The 16,703-nt window shown below is 44.8% G+C and overlaps 1 protein-coding gene across 4 annotated transcripts in view; it reads right to left on the reverse strand.

Annotated features, from left to right (window-relative positions):
- col5a1 (procollagen, type V, alpha 1) overlaps window positions 1–16,703 on the reverse strand; it is a 367,061-nt gene that overhangs the window by 11,670 nt on the left and 338,688 nt on the right. For all 4 annotated transcript variants that reach the window (XR_005943793.1, XM_041193587.1, XM_041193586.1 and 1 more), the window contains exons 59-64: window positions 16,511–16,618; window positions 15,819–15,872; window positions 13,734–13,769; window positions 5,897–5,950; window positions 4,671–4,929; window positions 831–943 (exon numbers count right to left, since the gene is read on the reverse strand). Coding sequence is in view for 3 of the 4 variants with exons in the window: in XM_041193587.1 (XP_041049521.1) it covers window positions 831–943; window positions 4,671–4,929; window positions 5,897–5,950; window positions 13,734–13,769; window positions 15,819–15,872; window positions 16,511–16,618 (624 nt within the window). In the remaining variant the exon portion in view is untranslated. The remainder of the gene's footprint in view (window positions 1–830; window positions 944–4,670; window positions 4,930–5,896; window positions 5,951–13,733; window positions 13,770–15,818; window positions 15,873–16,510; window positions 16,619–16,703) is intronic.

The raw sequence follows: 16,703 nt of genomic DNA on the forward strand, positions 1-16,703 counted from the left end.
AAGACTGTGGGGGAGGGGTTCGTGACCATGGGGGAGGGGTATGTGAATGTGGGTGAGGGGTTCGTGACTATGGGGGAGGGGTTTGTGCCTGTGGGGGAGGGGTTTGTGACTGTGTGGGAGGGGTGTGTGAGAGTGTGGGGAGTGGTTTGTGAGAGTGTGGGGGAGGGGTGTGAGAGAGATTGGGGAGGGTTTTGTGACTGTGGGGAAGGCGTGTGTAAGTGTGTGGGGGAGGGGTGTGTGAGAGTGGGGATGGGTAGTGTGTGACCGTGGGGGAGGGGTTTGTGACTGTGTGGGAGGGGTGTGTGTGACCATGGGGGAGGGGTGTGTGAGAGTTTGGGGGAGGGGTTTGAGAGTGTGGGGAAGGGATTTGTGACTGATGGGGAGGGGTTTGTGAGACTGTGGGGGAGGTGTGCATGAGAGTGTGGGAGAGGGGTGTGTGAGAGTGTGGGAGAGGGGTGTGTGAGAGTTTGGGGGAGGGGTGTGTGAGAGTGTGGGGGAGGGGTGTGTGAGAGTATGGAGGAGGGATGCATGAGAGTGTGGGGGAGGGGTGTATGAGAGTGTGGAGGAGGGCTGTGTGAGAGTTTGGGGGGGGTGTGAGACTATGGGGGAGGGGTGCATGAGACTGTGGGGGAGGGGTGCATGAGAGTGTGGGGGAGGGGTGCGTGAGAGTGTGGGGGAGGGGTGCATGAGAGTGTGGGGGAGGGGTGTGTGAGCAACAACACATCCAGGCAGCAAATCAAAATCTACCCTCCAGAAGTTTGCTTGATAAATATCCTGTGAATGTTTGCACACCATTTTGCCTTATAAAGTGAGACCAGAGAAAGACTTACTCCTTCAGATTTCTTCTCTGGGAAGATGCAAGTTTCTCCTCCAGATGTGAGGTTACAGAAAACTTTGAACGAGTCCCTGGAGCAGCCTTGGTTTGGATCAATCCAGTATTCACCTGTCAGGAAGAGAATTGACAAATCAGCAAATTGGAAAAACATCCCTCCTTTCTGGTGGGTTAATCACACCCACACAGTAATAAGCAGGGCCACCCTCCTGTCTGCCACACCACCCCCAGCACAGGCTTGTTGCTGTTTAATGGGCCATTGAACCCACTCTGTCCAAAGGGCTATTGAGGTAACCTGAGATATGCAAAGCACCTTTTTGCACTCTCTCCTTCTGAACCTTTCCATCAAACCTTACGTGTTTTTGATATCACTTTGATCAGAGCTCCCTGAAGGCTTCTCTCTTGTCTAATCTCACTCTTAATCTGCCATTTAACACAGCCCCTTTCCTCTCTACACCTTTATTACATTGTTCCCTACTCCAACTTCAGGACTGCAAAACTATGGGACGCATCTCCTTAATGTCCCTTTCTTCAACTGTCTATAGGACGTGAAAACCCTATCTTGATGTCACTTGTCCAATTATCTTGCCATGTCTTCTTGTCCACTTTGTCCACTGGGTTTTGTGCTGTGACTCTTCATTGAGCTTTCACAAGGCTCCTTATACGGCACCTTCCAAACCCACGACCACTACCATTTAGAAGGATAAAGGCAGCAGATAGATGGGAACACCGCCACCTGCAAGTTCCCCTCCAAGTCACTCACCATCCTGATTTGGGAATATATCGTCTGTTCTTTCACCATCGCTGGGTCAAAATCCTGGACCTCCCACCCTAACAGCACTGTGGGTGTACCTACAACACATGGACTGTAGCGGTTCAAGAAGGCAGCTCATCACCACCTTCTCAAGGGCAACTAGGGATGGGCAGTAAATGCTTGCCCAGCCAGCGAAACCCACATCCCATGAATGAAAAAGAATAATGTTATCTCAAACCAAGGAATGTAGACCTTCTGCTCTGCACCAATGAATCGTGCCCTCTGGCCCTCCAATTCTCTCAACAACACATTTATCATTCTTTCCAAGGTTACTCTTGTTGTCATAACAACATACAGGAAAACAGGCAGAAACTAATTAATTGCTTCATGCGACACAATTGCATTATATTCTGACAGATAATCTTATTTGCAATCTATGATAGTGTTAGGCCCCAGGGTCCAATGGATGAGTTAACATTCCAATCTCACACCATAAGTATGATGAAAAATCAGAGAGCCATTAGGAGAGTGATGGGGGCAATATTGATGTTCAGCTGCTAGAGATCGCTAACACTGTGACATGGATACAAAGTAAGCTGTGACACCTCAGGTTAGGATACCATTGCAGCACCAACATTCCCTACACTTGGGTTCCTTGGAAACAATGCTGGACTCCAGAAATTTGGATGTGATCCTGTGGAACAGAAGATGCCACCACCAAACACATCTTCCTGTCGGCATTCTGTAGGGAGCATTCCCTCTGGGACACCCTGGTCCACTCCTCCATCACCCCCAACATCTCATCCCCCTCCCATGGCACCTTACCATGCAATTGCAGAAGGTGCAACACCTGCCCCTTTACCTCCTTCCTCCTCACCGTCCAAGGCCCCAAACACTCCTTTCAGGTGAAGCAGTGCTTCACTTGCACCTCCTTCAATTTAGTCTACTGCTTTCGTTGCTCCCAATGCGATCACCTTTACCTTGGGGAGACCAAATGCAGACTGGGTGAGCGCTTTGCGGAACACCTTTGGTCTGTCCGCGAGCATGACCCAGACTCCCTGTCACTTGCCATTTCAGCACACCACCCTGCTCTCATGTCCACATGTCCGTCCTTGGCCTGCTGCAATGTTCCAGTGAAGCTCAATGCAAACTGGAGGAACAGCACCTCATCTTCCGATTAGGCACTTTACAGCCTTCTGGACTTAACATTGAGTTCAACAACTTCAGACCATGAACTCTCTCCTCCCTCTTGACTCCTTTTTTAATCAATTTATTTATTTATTTGTATTCATTAATTTTTTTTATTTTATTCATTTATTCGTTCATTTCTTTATCCTTTTTCCTCAAACACCCCTCCCGCCACAGAACCATCTGTCACTTGTTTTTATGTTATACATTCACAGAGTGCTGACCCTTGTTCTGCTATTAACATCTTATGCTATCTTACCTTTTTGCCACTGTCAGCACCTTCTTCACTCTTTACCACTACCATTAACACTCCCTTTGTCTTGTGTCCATGACATCTTTGTCAATCTCTCCGTAGCTGTCATCTATCCCTGACCTTCTATCTCGTTCCACCTGCTCCACCCCCTCTTAAACACTATAAAATCCATCACATTTCCACTTCTCTTTAGCTATGAAGACATCATACGGACTTGAAACGTTAACTCTGTTTCTCTCTCCACAGATGCTGCCAGACCTGCTGAGTTTTTCCAGCATTTTCTGCTTTTATTACAGAAAGAGGCCAGTTAAACTTGTTCTGTAATTCAATTAGATCAGGGCTGACCTGTATCTTAACTTCATCCATTGGAAACATTTAAAGGTTTCTGATTTTAAGGTTTCATCCCTTTGTTCTGGCTCCCCCTGTTGTAGGGTGTTGGTTGCAGTTCAGTAGGTATGAAGAAGTCTTTGTAGTCATACGTATGTCCTTATTGACTCTTAGAACTATTTCTAAATATATAGCAAAGGGTACAAGCTCGGATTTCTCTCCATGCTTGCTGCTACACATGGCTCTGTCCAACTCTACACTGATTCTGGGTGTGGGTCATGTGCTCTCTTACATCGCTGTGTGGGCGGCACTGTACTCAGTCCCACATTAACTGTATAAATGAACATACAAATTAGGAGTAGGAGTAGGCCATTCAGCCCCTTGAGTCTGCTCCGCCACTCAATAAGATCATGGCTGATCTTCTTGTGTTTCATTTTCCACATTCCCATCTAACCCCGATAACCTTTGATTTCCTTGCCTAAGAAGAATCTATCTACCTTTGTCTTAAAAATATTCAATGACCCCACCTCCACCACCTTCTGAGGCAGAGAATTCCAAAGTTGCATAACCCTCTGAGAGAAAAAAATTCTCCTCATCTCTGTCCTAAAAAGGCGACCCCTAATTTTAAAACAGTGCCTCCTAGTTCTGGACTCACCCACAAGAGGAAACATCCTTTCCACGTCCACCTTTTCAAGGCCATTCAGGATCTTATACACTTCAATCAAATCACCCCTCACTCTTCTAAACTCCAGTTTGTCTCACCTTTCCTCATAAGACAGCCCAAATCCTAATACTACACCCCCACCAGACAAAATAAATAGCTTCTATCTTTTTTTTGTTCTTTCATGGGATGTGTGTGTTGCTGGCAAGGCCCACATTTGTTGCCCATCCCTAATTGCCCATGAATAAGTGGCTTGCTAGGCCATTTTAGAGGGCTGTTAAGGATGACAGATTTCTTTCCCTAAAGGACATTAGTGAACCAGATTTTTGTGACAATCGATGATAATTTTACCATCACTGAGATTAGCTAAATGTTCCAGGTTTATTAATTGAATTCCACCAGCTGCCATGGTGGGATTCGAACCCATGTTCCCTGGGCCTCTGGATTACTAGTGACATTACCACTATGCCTCTGTAACCATCCTATCAAATCCTTTAATCATCTTTAATTAGATCACCCCTTAACAATCTTAGCTTAAGGCAATACAAGGCCAGTCTGAATGCTGTCAAGTCTGAACAGGTTTCCTGGGGTCATGTAGACCTGTTATGTGGTACAAGCATTAGGTGAACATTAATTTCCTACATTTTGAACCCACCGTCAGGAAAGTCAGGGTGACAGAGGTGCAGGTCCTTGCAGGTACGCGCAGGATTGTTCTGTGTTCCCATTGGGTGCTTCATCTGTTCAATCTCCAGTTTTAGTGAGTTCAGAGAACCAAAGATTTCTTCCATTCCATCTGCATAGTCCAGGTAGTTATCAGGAACTCCTTCTTCCAAAAGCTGGCTGGCATCAATGGAACGTTTAGCTCTCTTTGAAGAATGGATTGGGAAGGGCTGAATGACTTCACCAGCAGGACCCTGCAAACAAAGTCATTGACATTTAATAAAGAGAATTTGAATTGATCTAAAAACAGAATTTGTCTCCACAAAGTGACTGACAATTTCCATGGCCTAAATGGGAAACATTCAGCATAATATCTACTGCGTTTCTCATAACAATGCCACAACCCTCTGTCTATTGAATCGACACAATGGCACATTTCATTAATCTACTGAGAAACTCAGCTGAGAAGCTGAGGCCCAATGAGGCCTTAGCAGAGGGGATACTGTAACCCACACTGTACAGAGGAGATGCAGTGACCCACACTGTACAGAGGGGATACTGTAACCCACACTGTACAGAGGGTATGCTGTGACCCACACTATACAGAAGGGATGCTGTGACCCACACTGTACAGAAGGGATGCTGTGACCCACACTGTACAAAGGGGATACTGTAACCCAAACTGTACAGAGGGTACGCTGTGACCCACACTATACAGAAGGGATGCTGTGACCCACACTGTATAGAGGGGATACTGTGACCCACACTGTACAGAGGGGACACTGTGACCCACACTGTACAGAGGGGACACTGTGACCCACACTGTACAGAGGGGACACTGTGACCCACACTGTACAGAGCGGATACTGTGACACACACTGTACAGAGGGGACTGTGACCCATACTGTACAGAGGGGATACTGTGACTCAAGAACATATTAAATGTTTCTTCTAACATCACCAATTGCACTTTCCAGACTAACGGCCTTTTTAAAAATTTGTCCATTTTAATATGACCCATGTGATGATACTTGTGTATTTCAGTTTCTAATGACATAAGGATGTAATATCCAAACCATTAGCTAATAATTGTACAGTACTGCTCTGTGACCAATCCAGTGCCATATGAGTTGCTAATGGATCAAGCATGATTTCAGATGAATTGTAACATCAAATTGCTGATCATGAAAGCATTTTCCAATTAGAAACATGTCTACTCACAGGAGCACCCGGTGGTCCTTGTATTCCAGTTTCACCTTTGGGACCAGTGAGGCCCTGTGCAGAAATAAATGCAAACTAGTTAGCAGAAATATCTTGAGGCTGATGCAGCCTTGGCTTGTGTCACTGCTGTTTCATTCCAAGTATAGACATTGGTGCAGCTCACTGCATCAGGTAAATTGCTATTTGACCCTAGTCATGACATGGTTTTGCAGCTTCTACAAGCTCTCAGAATCCATCGGTGAGATACTCAGTCAAAGCTTCAGTTCCGTTGGACAATCTTGAATATTACAGGAACTGGCTAGTCTCACACCATTATTGCACACAGCACTATCCAGCCTCACACCATAATTACACACATCACTGTCCAGACTCACACCATTATTGCACACAGCACTATCCAGCCTCACACCATAATTACACACATCACTGTCCAGACTCACACCATTATTACACACTCCACTGTCTAGCCTCACACCATTATTACACACATCACTGTCCAGTCTCACACCATTATTACACACTCCACTGTCTAGCCTCACACCATTATTACACACATCACTGTCCAGTCTCACACCATTATTACACACTCCACTGTCTAGCCTCACACCATTATTACACACATCACTGTCCAGTCTCACACCATTATTACACACAGCACTGTCCAGTCTCACATCATTATTACACACAGCACTGTCCAATCTCACACCATTATTACACACAGCACTGTCCAGTCTCACACCATTATTACACACAGCACTGTCCAGTCTCACACCATTATTACACACTCCACTGTCTAGCCTCACACCATTATTACACACTCCACTGTCCAGTCTCACACCATTATTACACACAGCACTGTCCAATCTCACATCATTATTACACACAGCACTGTCCAATCTCACACCATTATTACACACAGCACTGTCCAGTCTCACACCATTATTACACACAGCACTGTCCAGTCTCACACCATTATTACACACTCCACTGTCTAGCCTCACACCATTATTACACACTCCACTGTCTAGCCTCACACCATTATTACACACTCCACTGTCCAGTCTCACACCATTATTACACACTCCACTGTCTAGCCTCACACCATTATTACACACAGCACTGTCCAGTCTCACACCATTATTACACACTCCACTGTCCAGTCTCACACCATTATTACACACTCCACTGTCTAGCCTCACACCATTATTACACACTCCACTGTCTAGCCTCACACCATTATTACACACTCCACTGTCCAGTCTCACACCATTATTACACACTCCACTGTCCAGTCTCACACCATTATTACACACTCCACTGTCCAGTCTCACACCATTATTACACACTCCACTGTCTAGCCTCACACCATTATTACACACTCCACTGTCCAGTCTCACACCATTATTACATACTCCACTGTCTAGCCTCACACCATTATTACACACAGCACTGTCCAGTCTCACACCATTATTACACACAGCACTGTCCAGTCTCACATCATTATTACACACAGCACTGTCCAGTCTCACACCATTATTACACACTCCACTGTCCAGCCTCACACCATTATTACACACTCCACTGTCTAGCCTCACACCATTATTACACACAGCACTGTCCAGTCTCACACCATTATTACACACAGCACTGTCCAGTCTCACACCATTATTACACACAGCACTGTCCAGTCTCACACCATTATTACACACAGCACTGTCCAGTCTCACACCATTATTACACACTCCACTGTGCAGCCTCACACCATTATTACACACAGCGCTGTCCAGCCTCACACCATGATTACATACTCCACTGTCTAGCCTCACACCATTATTACACACTCCACTGTCCAGCCTCACGCCTTTATTACACACTCCACTGTCCAATCTCACATCATTATTACACACAGCACTGTCCAGCCTCACACCATTATTACACACAGCACTGTGCAGCCTCACAGCATTATTACATACTCCACTGTGCAGCCTCACACCATTATTACACACTCCACTGTCCAGCCTCACACCATTATTACATACTCCATTGTCCAGTCTCACATCATTATTACACACAGCACTGTCCAATCTCACATCATTATTACACACAGCACTGTCCAGTCTCACACCATTATTACACACAGCACTGTCCAGCCTCACACCATTATTACACACAGCACTGTCCAGTCTCACACCATTATTACACACTCCACTGTCCAGTCTCACACCATTATTACACACTCCACTGTCCAGTCTCACACCATTATTACATACTCCGCTGTCCAGCCTCACCCCATTATTACACACAGCACTGTCCAGCCTCACACCATTATTACACACTCCACTGTCCAGCCTCACACCATTATTACACACTCCACTGTCCAGCCTCACACCATTATTACACACAGCACTGTCCAGCCTCACACCATTATTACACACTCCACTGTGCAGCCTCACACCATTATTGCACACAGCACTGTCCAGCCTCACACCTTTATTACACACTCCACTGTCCAGCCTCACACCATTATTACATACTCCATTGTCCAGTCTCACATCATTATTACACACTCCACTGTGCAGCCTCACACCATTATTACATACTCCACTGTCCAGTCTCACACCATTATTACACACTCCACTGTCCAGTCTCACACCATTATTACACACTCCACTGTCCAGTCTCACACCATTATTACACACTCCACTGTCTAGCCTCACACCATTATTACACACTCCACTGTCCAGTCTCACACCATTATTACACACTCCACTGTCTAGCCTCACACCATTATTACACACAGCACTGTCCAGTCTCACACCATTATTACACACAGCACTGTCCAGTCTCACATCATTATTACACACAGCACTGTCCAGTCTCACACCATTATTACACACTCCACTGTCCAGCCTCACACCATTATTACACACAGCACTGTCCAGCCTCACACCATTATTACACACAACACTGTCCAGCCTCACACCATTATTACACACTCCACTGTGCAGCCTCACACCATTATTGCACACAGCACTGTCCAGCCTCACACCTTTATTACACACTCCACTGTCCAGCCTCACACCATTATTACATACTCCATTGTCCAGTCTCACATCATTATTACACACTCCACTGTGCAGCCTCACACCATTATTACATACTCCACTGTCCAGTCTCACACCATTATTACACACTCCACTGTCCAGTCTCACACCATTATTACACACTCCACTGTCCAGTCTCACACCATTATTACATACTCCACTGTCCAGTCTCACACCATTATTACATACTCCACTGTCCAGTCTCACACCATTATTACACACAGCACTGTCCAGTCTTACACCATTATTACATACTCCACTGTCCAGTCTCACACCATTATTACATACTCCACTGTCCAGTCTCACACCATTATTACATACTCCACTGTCCAGTCTCACACCATTATTACACACAGCACTGTCCAGCCTCACACCATTATTACACACTCCACTGTCCAGCCTCACACCATTATTACACACTCCACTGTCCAGCCTCTTGAGCTATCTCTGGCCCTCATCCTGACCTTGCCTGGTCTGTATCTTAACTCTATTCTTGAACATTACTCCGCATCCCTTGATTCCCTCGCCTCGCTCAACAAAAATCTGTCGATCTCAGTATTGATAGCTCCAGCTGACTCTGAGATTCAACAGCTTTTTCAGGCAGAGAGTTCCAGATTTCCTCTCCCCTGTGTGTGAGGAAGTGTTTTCTGACATCAGCCCTGAACAACCTGGCTTGAATTTGAAGGTTCTGCCCCTTTGTTCTGGACCCCCACCCCCACAACCAGAGGAAAGAGTTTCTCTCTATTGACCCTATCAAATCTCTTCATCCTTTTAAAGGTCTTGATTAAATCACTCCTCAAACCTTTTAAACTTGAGAGAATACAAGCCGCATTTGTGCAACCTGTTCTCATCATTTAATTCTTTAAAGCCCTGTTGTTCTGTTGAATCTGTACTGGACCAGTACAGGACCAGTATTGTTCTGGCGAGTCTGTACTGCACCCTGTCAAACAAAGATTCTCCTTCAACTCCTCTCACTTCCTCCAAATAAAAGGTGTGGCTATGGGTACCCGCATGGGCCCCAGCTATGCCTGTCTCTTTATGGGGTATGTGGAACATTCCTTGTTGCAGTCCTACGCCGGCCCCCTTCCACAACTCTTTCTCCGGTACATCGATGATTACTTCGGTGCCGCTTCATGCTCTCGTCGGGACTTGGAAAAATTTATTAATTTTGCTTCCAATCTCCACCCCTCCATCATTTTCACGTGGTCCATCTCTGACACTTCCCTTCCCTTCCTTGACCTCTCTGTCTCAATCTCTGGTGATAGACTGTCCACCAATATCCATTACAAACCCACCGACTCCCACAGCTATCTCGACTACAGCTCCTCACACCCCGCTTCCTGTAAGGACTCCATCCCATTCTCTCAGTTCCTTTGCCTCCATCGCATCTGTTCCGATGATGCTACATTCAAAAACAGTTCCTCTGACATGTCCTCCTTCTTCCTTAACCGAGGTTTTCCACCCACGGTCGTTGACAGGGCCCTCAAGCGTGTCCGGCCCATCTCCCGCGCATCCGCCCTCACGCCTTCTCCTCCCTCCCAGAAACATGATAGGGTCCCCCTTGTCCTCACTTATCACCCCACCAGCCTCCGCATTCAAAGGATCATCCTCCGCCATTTCCACCAACTCCAGCATGATGCCACCACCAAACACATCTTCCCTTCACCCCCCTTATTGGCATTCCGTAGGGGTCGCTCCCTCCGGGACACCCTGGTCCACTCCTCCATCACCCCCTACTCCTCAACCCCCTCCTATGGCACCACCCCATGCCCACGCAAAAGATGCAACACCTGCCCCTTCACTTCCTCTCTCTTCACCGTCCAAGGACCCAAACACTCCTTTCAAGTGAAGCAGCATTTCACTTGCATTTCCCCCAACTTAGTCTACTGCATTCGTTGCTCGCAATGTGGTCTCCTCTACATTGGAGCGACCAAACGTAAACTGGGCGACCGCTTTGCAGAACACCTGCGGTCTGTCCGCAAGAATGACCCAAACCTCCCTGTCGCTTGCCATTTTAACACTCCACCCTGCTCTCTTGCCCACATGTCTGTCCTTGGCTTGCTGCATTGTTCCAGTGAAGCCCAACGCAAACTGGAGGAACAACACCTCATCTTCCGACTAGGGACTTTACAGCCTTCCGGACTGAATATTGAATTCAACAACTTTAGGTCCCTCCCCCATCCCCACCCCCTTTCTGTTTCCCCCTTCCTTTTTTTTCCAATAAATTATAAAGATTTTCCTTTTCCCACCTATTTCCATTATAAAAAAAAATTTAAAAAAACCCCACTAGAGCTATACCTTGAGTGCCCTACCATCCATTCTTAATTAGCACATTCGTTTAGATAATATCACCAACTTTAACTTTAACACCTATGTGTTCTATTGTACTATTGTCGTTGACATCTTTTGATGTTCTGCTTCTATCACTACTTGTTTGTCCCTACAACCACACCCCCCCCCCTCCACCTCTCTCTCTCTCTCTATCTCTCCGCCCCCCACACACACACCTTAAACCAGCTTATATTTCAACTCTTTCTTGGACTCGAACTCAAGTTCTGTCGAAGGGTCATGAGGACTCGAAACGTCAACTCTTTTCTTCTCCGCCGATGCTGCCAGACCTGCTGAGTTTTTCCAGGTAATTCTGTTTTTGTTAAAGATCCTTTCTACCTGTTCAGGACCTTATGGCTTAGATTAAAATGAGCTGGGGACTTCTCACACAGATTCCTGGCCAAAGTTTATCCCTCAAACACCACCTGCAAACAATTACTGGGACTTGCTGTGCACAAATTGGCTGCTGTACTTGCATACATTACACTTCAAAGATAGTTGATTGGTTGGGAAGATTGTGGATGTGAAAAGCAGTGCATGACTCAGAGTTCAGCCTGTCTCTCTAGCCTTCATACGGGCTCCAAAAACCTACACTTGATGTAGAATTCAAAAACCATCCAGTTCCTCCTTGAATACTTCAGTTTTGTTTTGCAGTGGTCGCTAATCTCAATTGCAAAGAGCTGACGTAATGAGGTGCTCTCCGTGGGGAGCTTTGCATGTTTGAAATTCCAGGAATAGTCCTCAGGAGTACCGTACTCTCACTTCTTGGGGCTGAGGCTGCTGCCAATATCAAACACTCGCCCGCCAACATGAACTGACTTCTCCACAAATTCTGTCACATTTGGATTTTCTTTAATCCATCTTGACCTGTTATGTGCAAGAAACCCTCTACATCTAACACACCAATTCCTCTTGTGGTCTGAGGAACTCTCACTTCCACCTCTCCCTGATGTTTTCTTTCCTAATGAGAACAGATTTTATTGAAGTGTTTACTGTTATTGTTCAAATACACAATGCACAGATGAAATTTCACTCTGTGCTATTTAAAGAAGGCAGTATCCACTTATTGTTAAATAACAGAGATCCAAATTTGGTACAAGATGTGCAACAACATTAACCATTTAACTCCTGGACATAAGGTGTGGTCATTTTGTCCTTCTTTCAATTTTTTATCCATTGCCTGTCTTTATCTGAAAATTGACCACACACAATGAGGAAATTCACTTAAAGGAGTGAGGAAATTTACCTGCAGGAGTGAGGAAATTCACCTGCATGAGTGAGGAAATTCACCTGCATGAGTGAGGAAATTCACCTGCATGAGTGAGGAAATTCACCTGCAGGAGTGAGGAAATTCACTTAAAGGAGTTAGGAAATTTACCTACAGGAGCGAGGAAATTCACCTGCAGGAGTGAGGAAATTCACCTGCAGGAGTGAGGAAATTCATTTAAAGGAGTTAGGAAATTTACCTACAGGAGCGAGGAAATTCACCTGCAGGAGTGAGGAAATTCACCTGCAGGAGTGAGGAAATTCACTTAAAGGAGTTAGGAAATTTACCTACAGGAGCGAGGAAATTCACCTGCAGGAGTGAGGAAATTCACCTGCAGGAGTGAGGAAATTCACTTAAAGGAGTTAGGAAATTTACCTACAGGAGCAAGGAAATTCACCTGCAGGAGTGAGGAAATTCACCTGCAGGAGTGAGGAAATTCACTTAAAGAAGTTAGGAAATTTACCTACAGGAGTGAGGAAATTTACCTGCAGGTGTGAGGAAATTCACCTGCAGGAGTGAGGAAATTCACCTGCAGGAGTGAGGAACTTCACCTACAGGAGTGAGGAAATTCACCTACGGGAGTGAGGAAATTCACCTACGGGAGTGAGGAAATTCACCTACGGGAGTGAGGAAATTCATCTACGGGAGTGAGGGAATTCACCGACAGGAGTGAGGAAATTCACCTAGAGGAGTGAGGAAATTCACCTACAGGAGTGAGGGATTCACCTACTTGATTGGGGAAATTTACCTACAGGAGTCTGTAAAATCAGGCTTAGGGTCTTGCAAATTATGTTTTTTCAATGTAAGAGAATACAGTGTTAATGTAATCGAAGTAAATTACTGTGGATGCTGGGGATCTGAAATGAAAACACTGCGTGCCTGGCAGCAGCCTTAGAGAGAGAAATGGAGTTAATATTTTGAGGCCAATACGACTCTTTTTTGAACCCAGGCAAATTGAACTTGAAACATTAACTCTGTTTCTCTCTCTGCACAGATGCTGCCAGACCTGCTGAGTTTTTCCAGCATTTCCTGTTAATGTAATCAAACCGATTAGAAAAATGTTTCCTGTTTTTTAGCAACAGAGGATCGCTGAGCCACCCCATCATTATCTACAAGCATTATCTAGAGATATACTCACCGAGGAGCCTTTAGAACCCTTAGGACCAGGTGGACCCTACAAAAAGAAAGCAAGAGTCAGTTTATTCATTGGTTAGTGGGTTTTTAACACAACGTCAAGAGCTAGATTCACCCAAGTGTAAGGTGACATTTAGCTATTCTCATATTGAAGCAACCAGCTGTGGCTCAATGGCCAACCTTGATTCTACTGGCCAGTTCTAATTCACTAATGCCCTTTAGGGAAGGAAATCTGCCGTCCTTACCTGGTCTGGCCTACATGTGGCTCCAGACCCACAGCAATGTGGCTGACTCTTAGCTGTTCTCTGAACTGGCCTTGCCAGCCACTCAGCTCAAGGGCAATTAGGGAGGGTATCACAGGCTGGCCCTTCCAGCACCTCCCACATCAAAACAACAATCAGGAAGTTGGTTTGACTGATCTTTGATCCAGAAAAAGTCAGGGGCAATTTCCCTTTCTGAAGATTTTTAAATTCAATACAGATGATTAAGTGGCCACATCTACCTCTCCTGTGATTGGGAGATCTATGGAGTATTGTTAGTTGGGTCTCACTCTCATTACCTACCTGAAGGACAGGCTAAGTACAGGAGGATAGTGAGAGGCTGAATTTTACGTGCAGGAATACAAAGTCAGTTTATTTAATTGAAACCTCTGAACTCACTCATTAGCTGTTTGTCCAAAGGGAAATTAACCCATTGTGGACTTTCGCATTGCATTTATGTGTAGATAGCATTTGTCAATTTTAGGTGTTTCACATTACTGTTTAATTATAAACAAAGATATTAACTGTGTTAGTCTCTTGTGTTAGTATGAGGTAACATTTGCCATTTTGAGGACAACTTGGTAGGTTAAACATAATCTATATTAAATCCAGTAAAAAGCGAGTGGGGTAATGACTAGGCCTCAGGTTTGTACCATGTGAGACTGGAGAGTGACTAAGATCTAGCTTCCAGATTCGAGAGGGAACCTTGACACTGAAATAGATGATGATGTTAAAAATGTGAAACAGTTTAGTTTGGAGCTCCCATGCCTTGCCTATAGAAGATGCAAGAGTTTAGGGGCAACTGGGTCATGAAATGCTATTTCACTCAAAGGGCCAGCCGAGAGATGGTAAGGTGGCTCTTCAAAGCCAACTTTCCAAATGATATCCTTCTCAATTGAACTTTGAGTCTCTGTCCATTGGACAAAGCTTTCAACATCTCCAAACCTGCCTAAAGCGCAACTTTGGGAAAACAAATCACTCAACAGCTTGGCAAAGATGTGATAAGGTCAGTAAATAATTTTATTAACATTCAGCCACATCGGACCTGTCATGAAGCTATTAATGTATATAATATTATTGGAAAATATTTTTCTTTTAAAATCGAGGCTTAGTCTGTGTGTGTCTTATCTGGATTAAAGCCAGCTGGTCTGGGTGCTTTGATGCATATTAGTTTTGAGAGGTAAGAGAGGTAGAGTGCATTTGCATTTTTTGAATAGAGCTTCAAGAAAGGGAGCGAAATCTGGCACCTAGCTAGCAGAGACCAAGCAGTATGTTTATATTACTAATAAAATTTATACTCTGAAAGGGGTTTTATTGTTACAAGAGGTGGAGCTCAAAGAGGCTGGTGATACAATGAGAATTTACATTCAATGAGCTGTGCTAGGTCTAACTTCAGCAGTTTTGTGTGTGCAGGGCAGAGGTAATGTAAGATCAAAGTAGCTATAAGCCTATGACTGCCTCCACAGGAACCAAAGTGAAAGGAACCTCATTTTGAATTTTAAGCTGAAAATGCTTTGGTGTCTGTTTAAGCCTATGGGTTGCTGTTGCCTTAATGGAGGTTAGTTTGGGAATTTGTTAAAAGTTACGATAGTAGTAATTTGTAGCCATGTATATGTGTTTAATGTGTTGTAACTTAATAAAATGTTTCATTTAGTTTAATATAAAACTTCTCGAGAACAGGTGGCCTGACTCCTGAATTTAGAGTTGCATCTCAAACATACAAAAATAAAATATAGGCTATGACAGTTGTTTAAAGTTTCCCTCTGGGATTTTTAAATAACTCCACTTTAGCAAACTGCTGTTGCATAACAGGAGCATTCAATACTCACAGTTAATCCCGGAGGACCAGGAGGGCCAATAGGACCGGCCTGACCATGGACACCCTGGAAAAGATTCATAGACATAGATTGTAAATTCATGGATACAAGACTTTACCGGGTTATGTGATGTTGTGATTCTGTTACTGGGCTAATTATCCAGCGAATAGGAGCTCAACTCCTTCTGTCACCAGTTTGAGAATTTGAATTCAGTTTTAAAATTCTGGAAATAAAAAACGTGGGATTAGTAAAAGTGCCCACGAAGCTGTCAGATTGTTGTCAAAACCCAACTGAGTCACTAATGTCCTTTAGGGAAGGAAAGCTGCTGCCCTTACCCTGTCTGGGACTATATGTGACTCCAGATCCACATCAACGTGGGTCTAATTACTCTCTGAAGTGACCACTCAGTTGTATCAAGCCACTAGCCGTTCAAGAGGGTGGTTCACCATCACCTTCTCAAGACAACTAGAATGGACAATAATATTGGTCTTGCCAGAAATTCCCACATCTCAAGAATGGATAAAAATAAATCAGACAAAGCTGCCTGCTTGATAACAATAGCATTCAACTGGTTCTATGATGAAATAGAATATTTTAGGATGAATCCATTCATTCAGGTGCTTTGACAGATGGTTTCTCCAGAGTATGATAGGTGCTAATAGCTTATGTGATGCTCAAGGAACACTTGGTCACTCAATGCTTACCGTATCTCCTTTTGAACCTTCGGGCCCCTGAGGGCCAGGCAGGCCTCGGTCACCTTTCTCACCCTGTTCTCCTGGAGGCCCAATCAAACCAATCAAACCGGGATGTCCCTGGAACACAAGACATGGACTCACCAATCAACAGTCATCCCAGCTGCAAGACTGCTAAATTCACAGCGACAAGAAGCTCAAGAAT

The sequence above is a fragment of the Carcharodon carcharias genome, chromosome 8 (assembly GCF_017639515.1).
Source record: "Carcharodon carcharias isolate sCarCar2 chromosome 8, sCarCar2.pri, whole genome shotgun sequence".
NCBI classification, from domain to species: Eukaryota; Metazoa; Chordata; class Chondrichthyes; order Lamniformes; family Lamnidae; genus Carcharodon; species Carcharodon carcharias.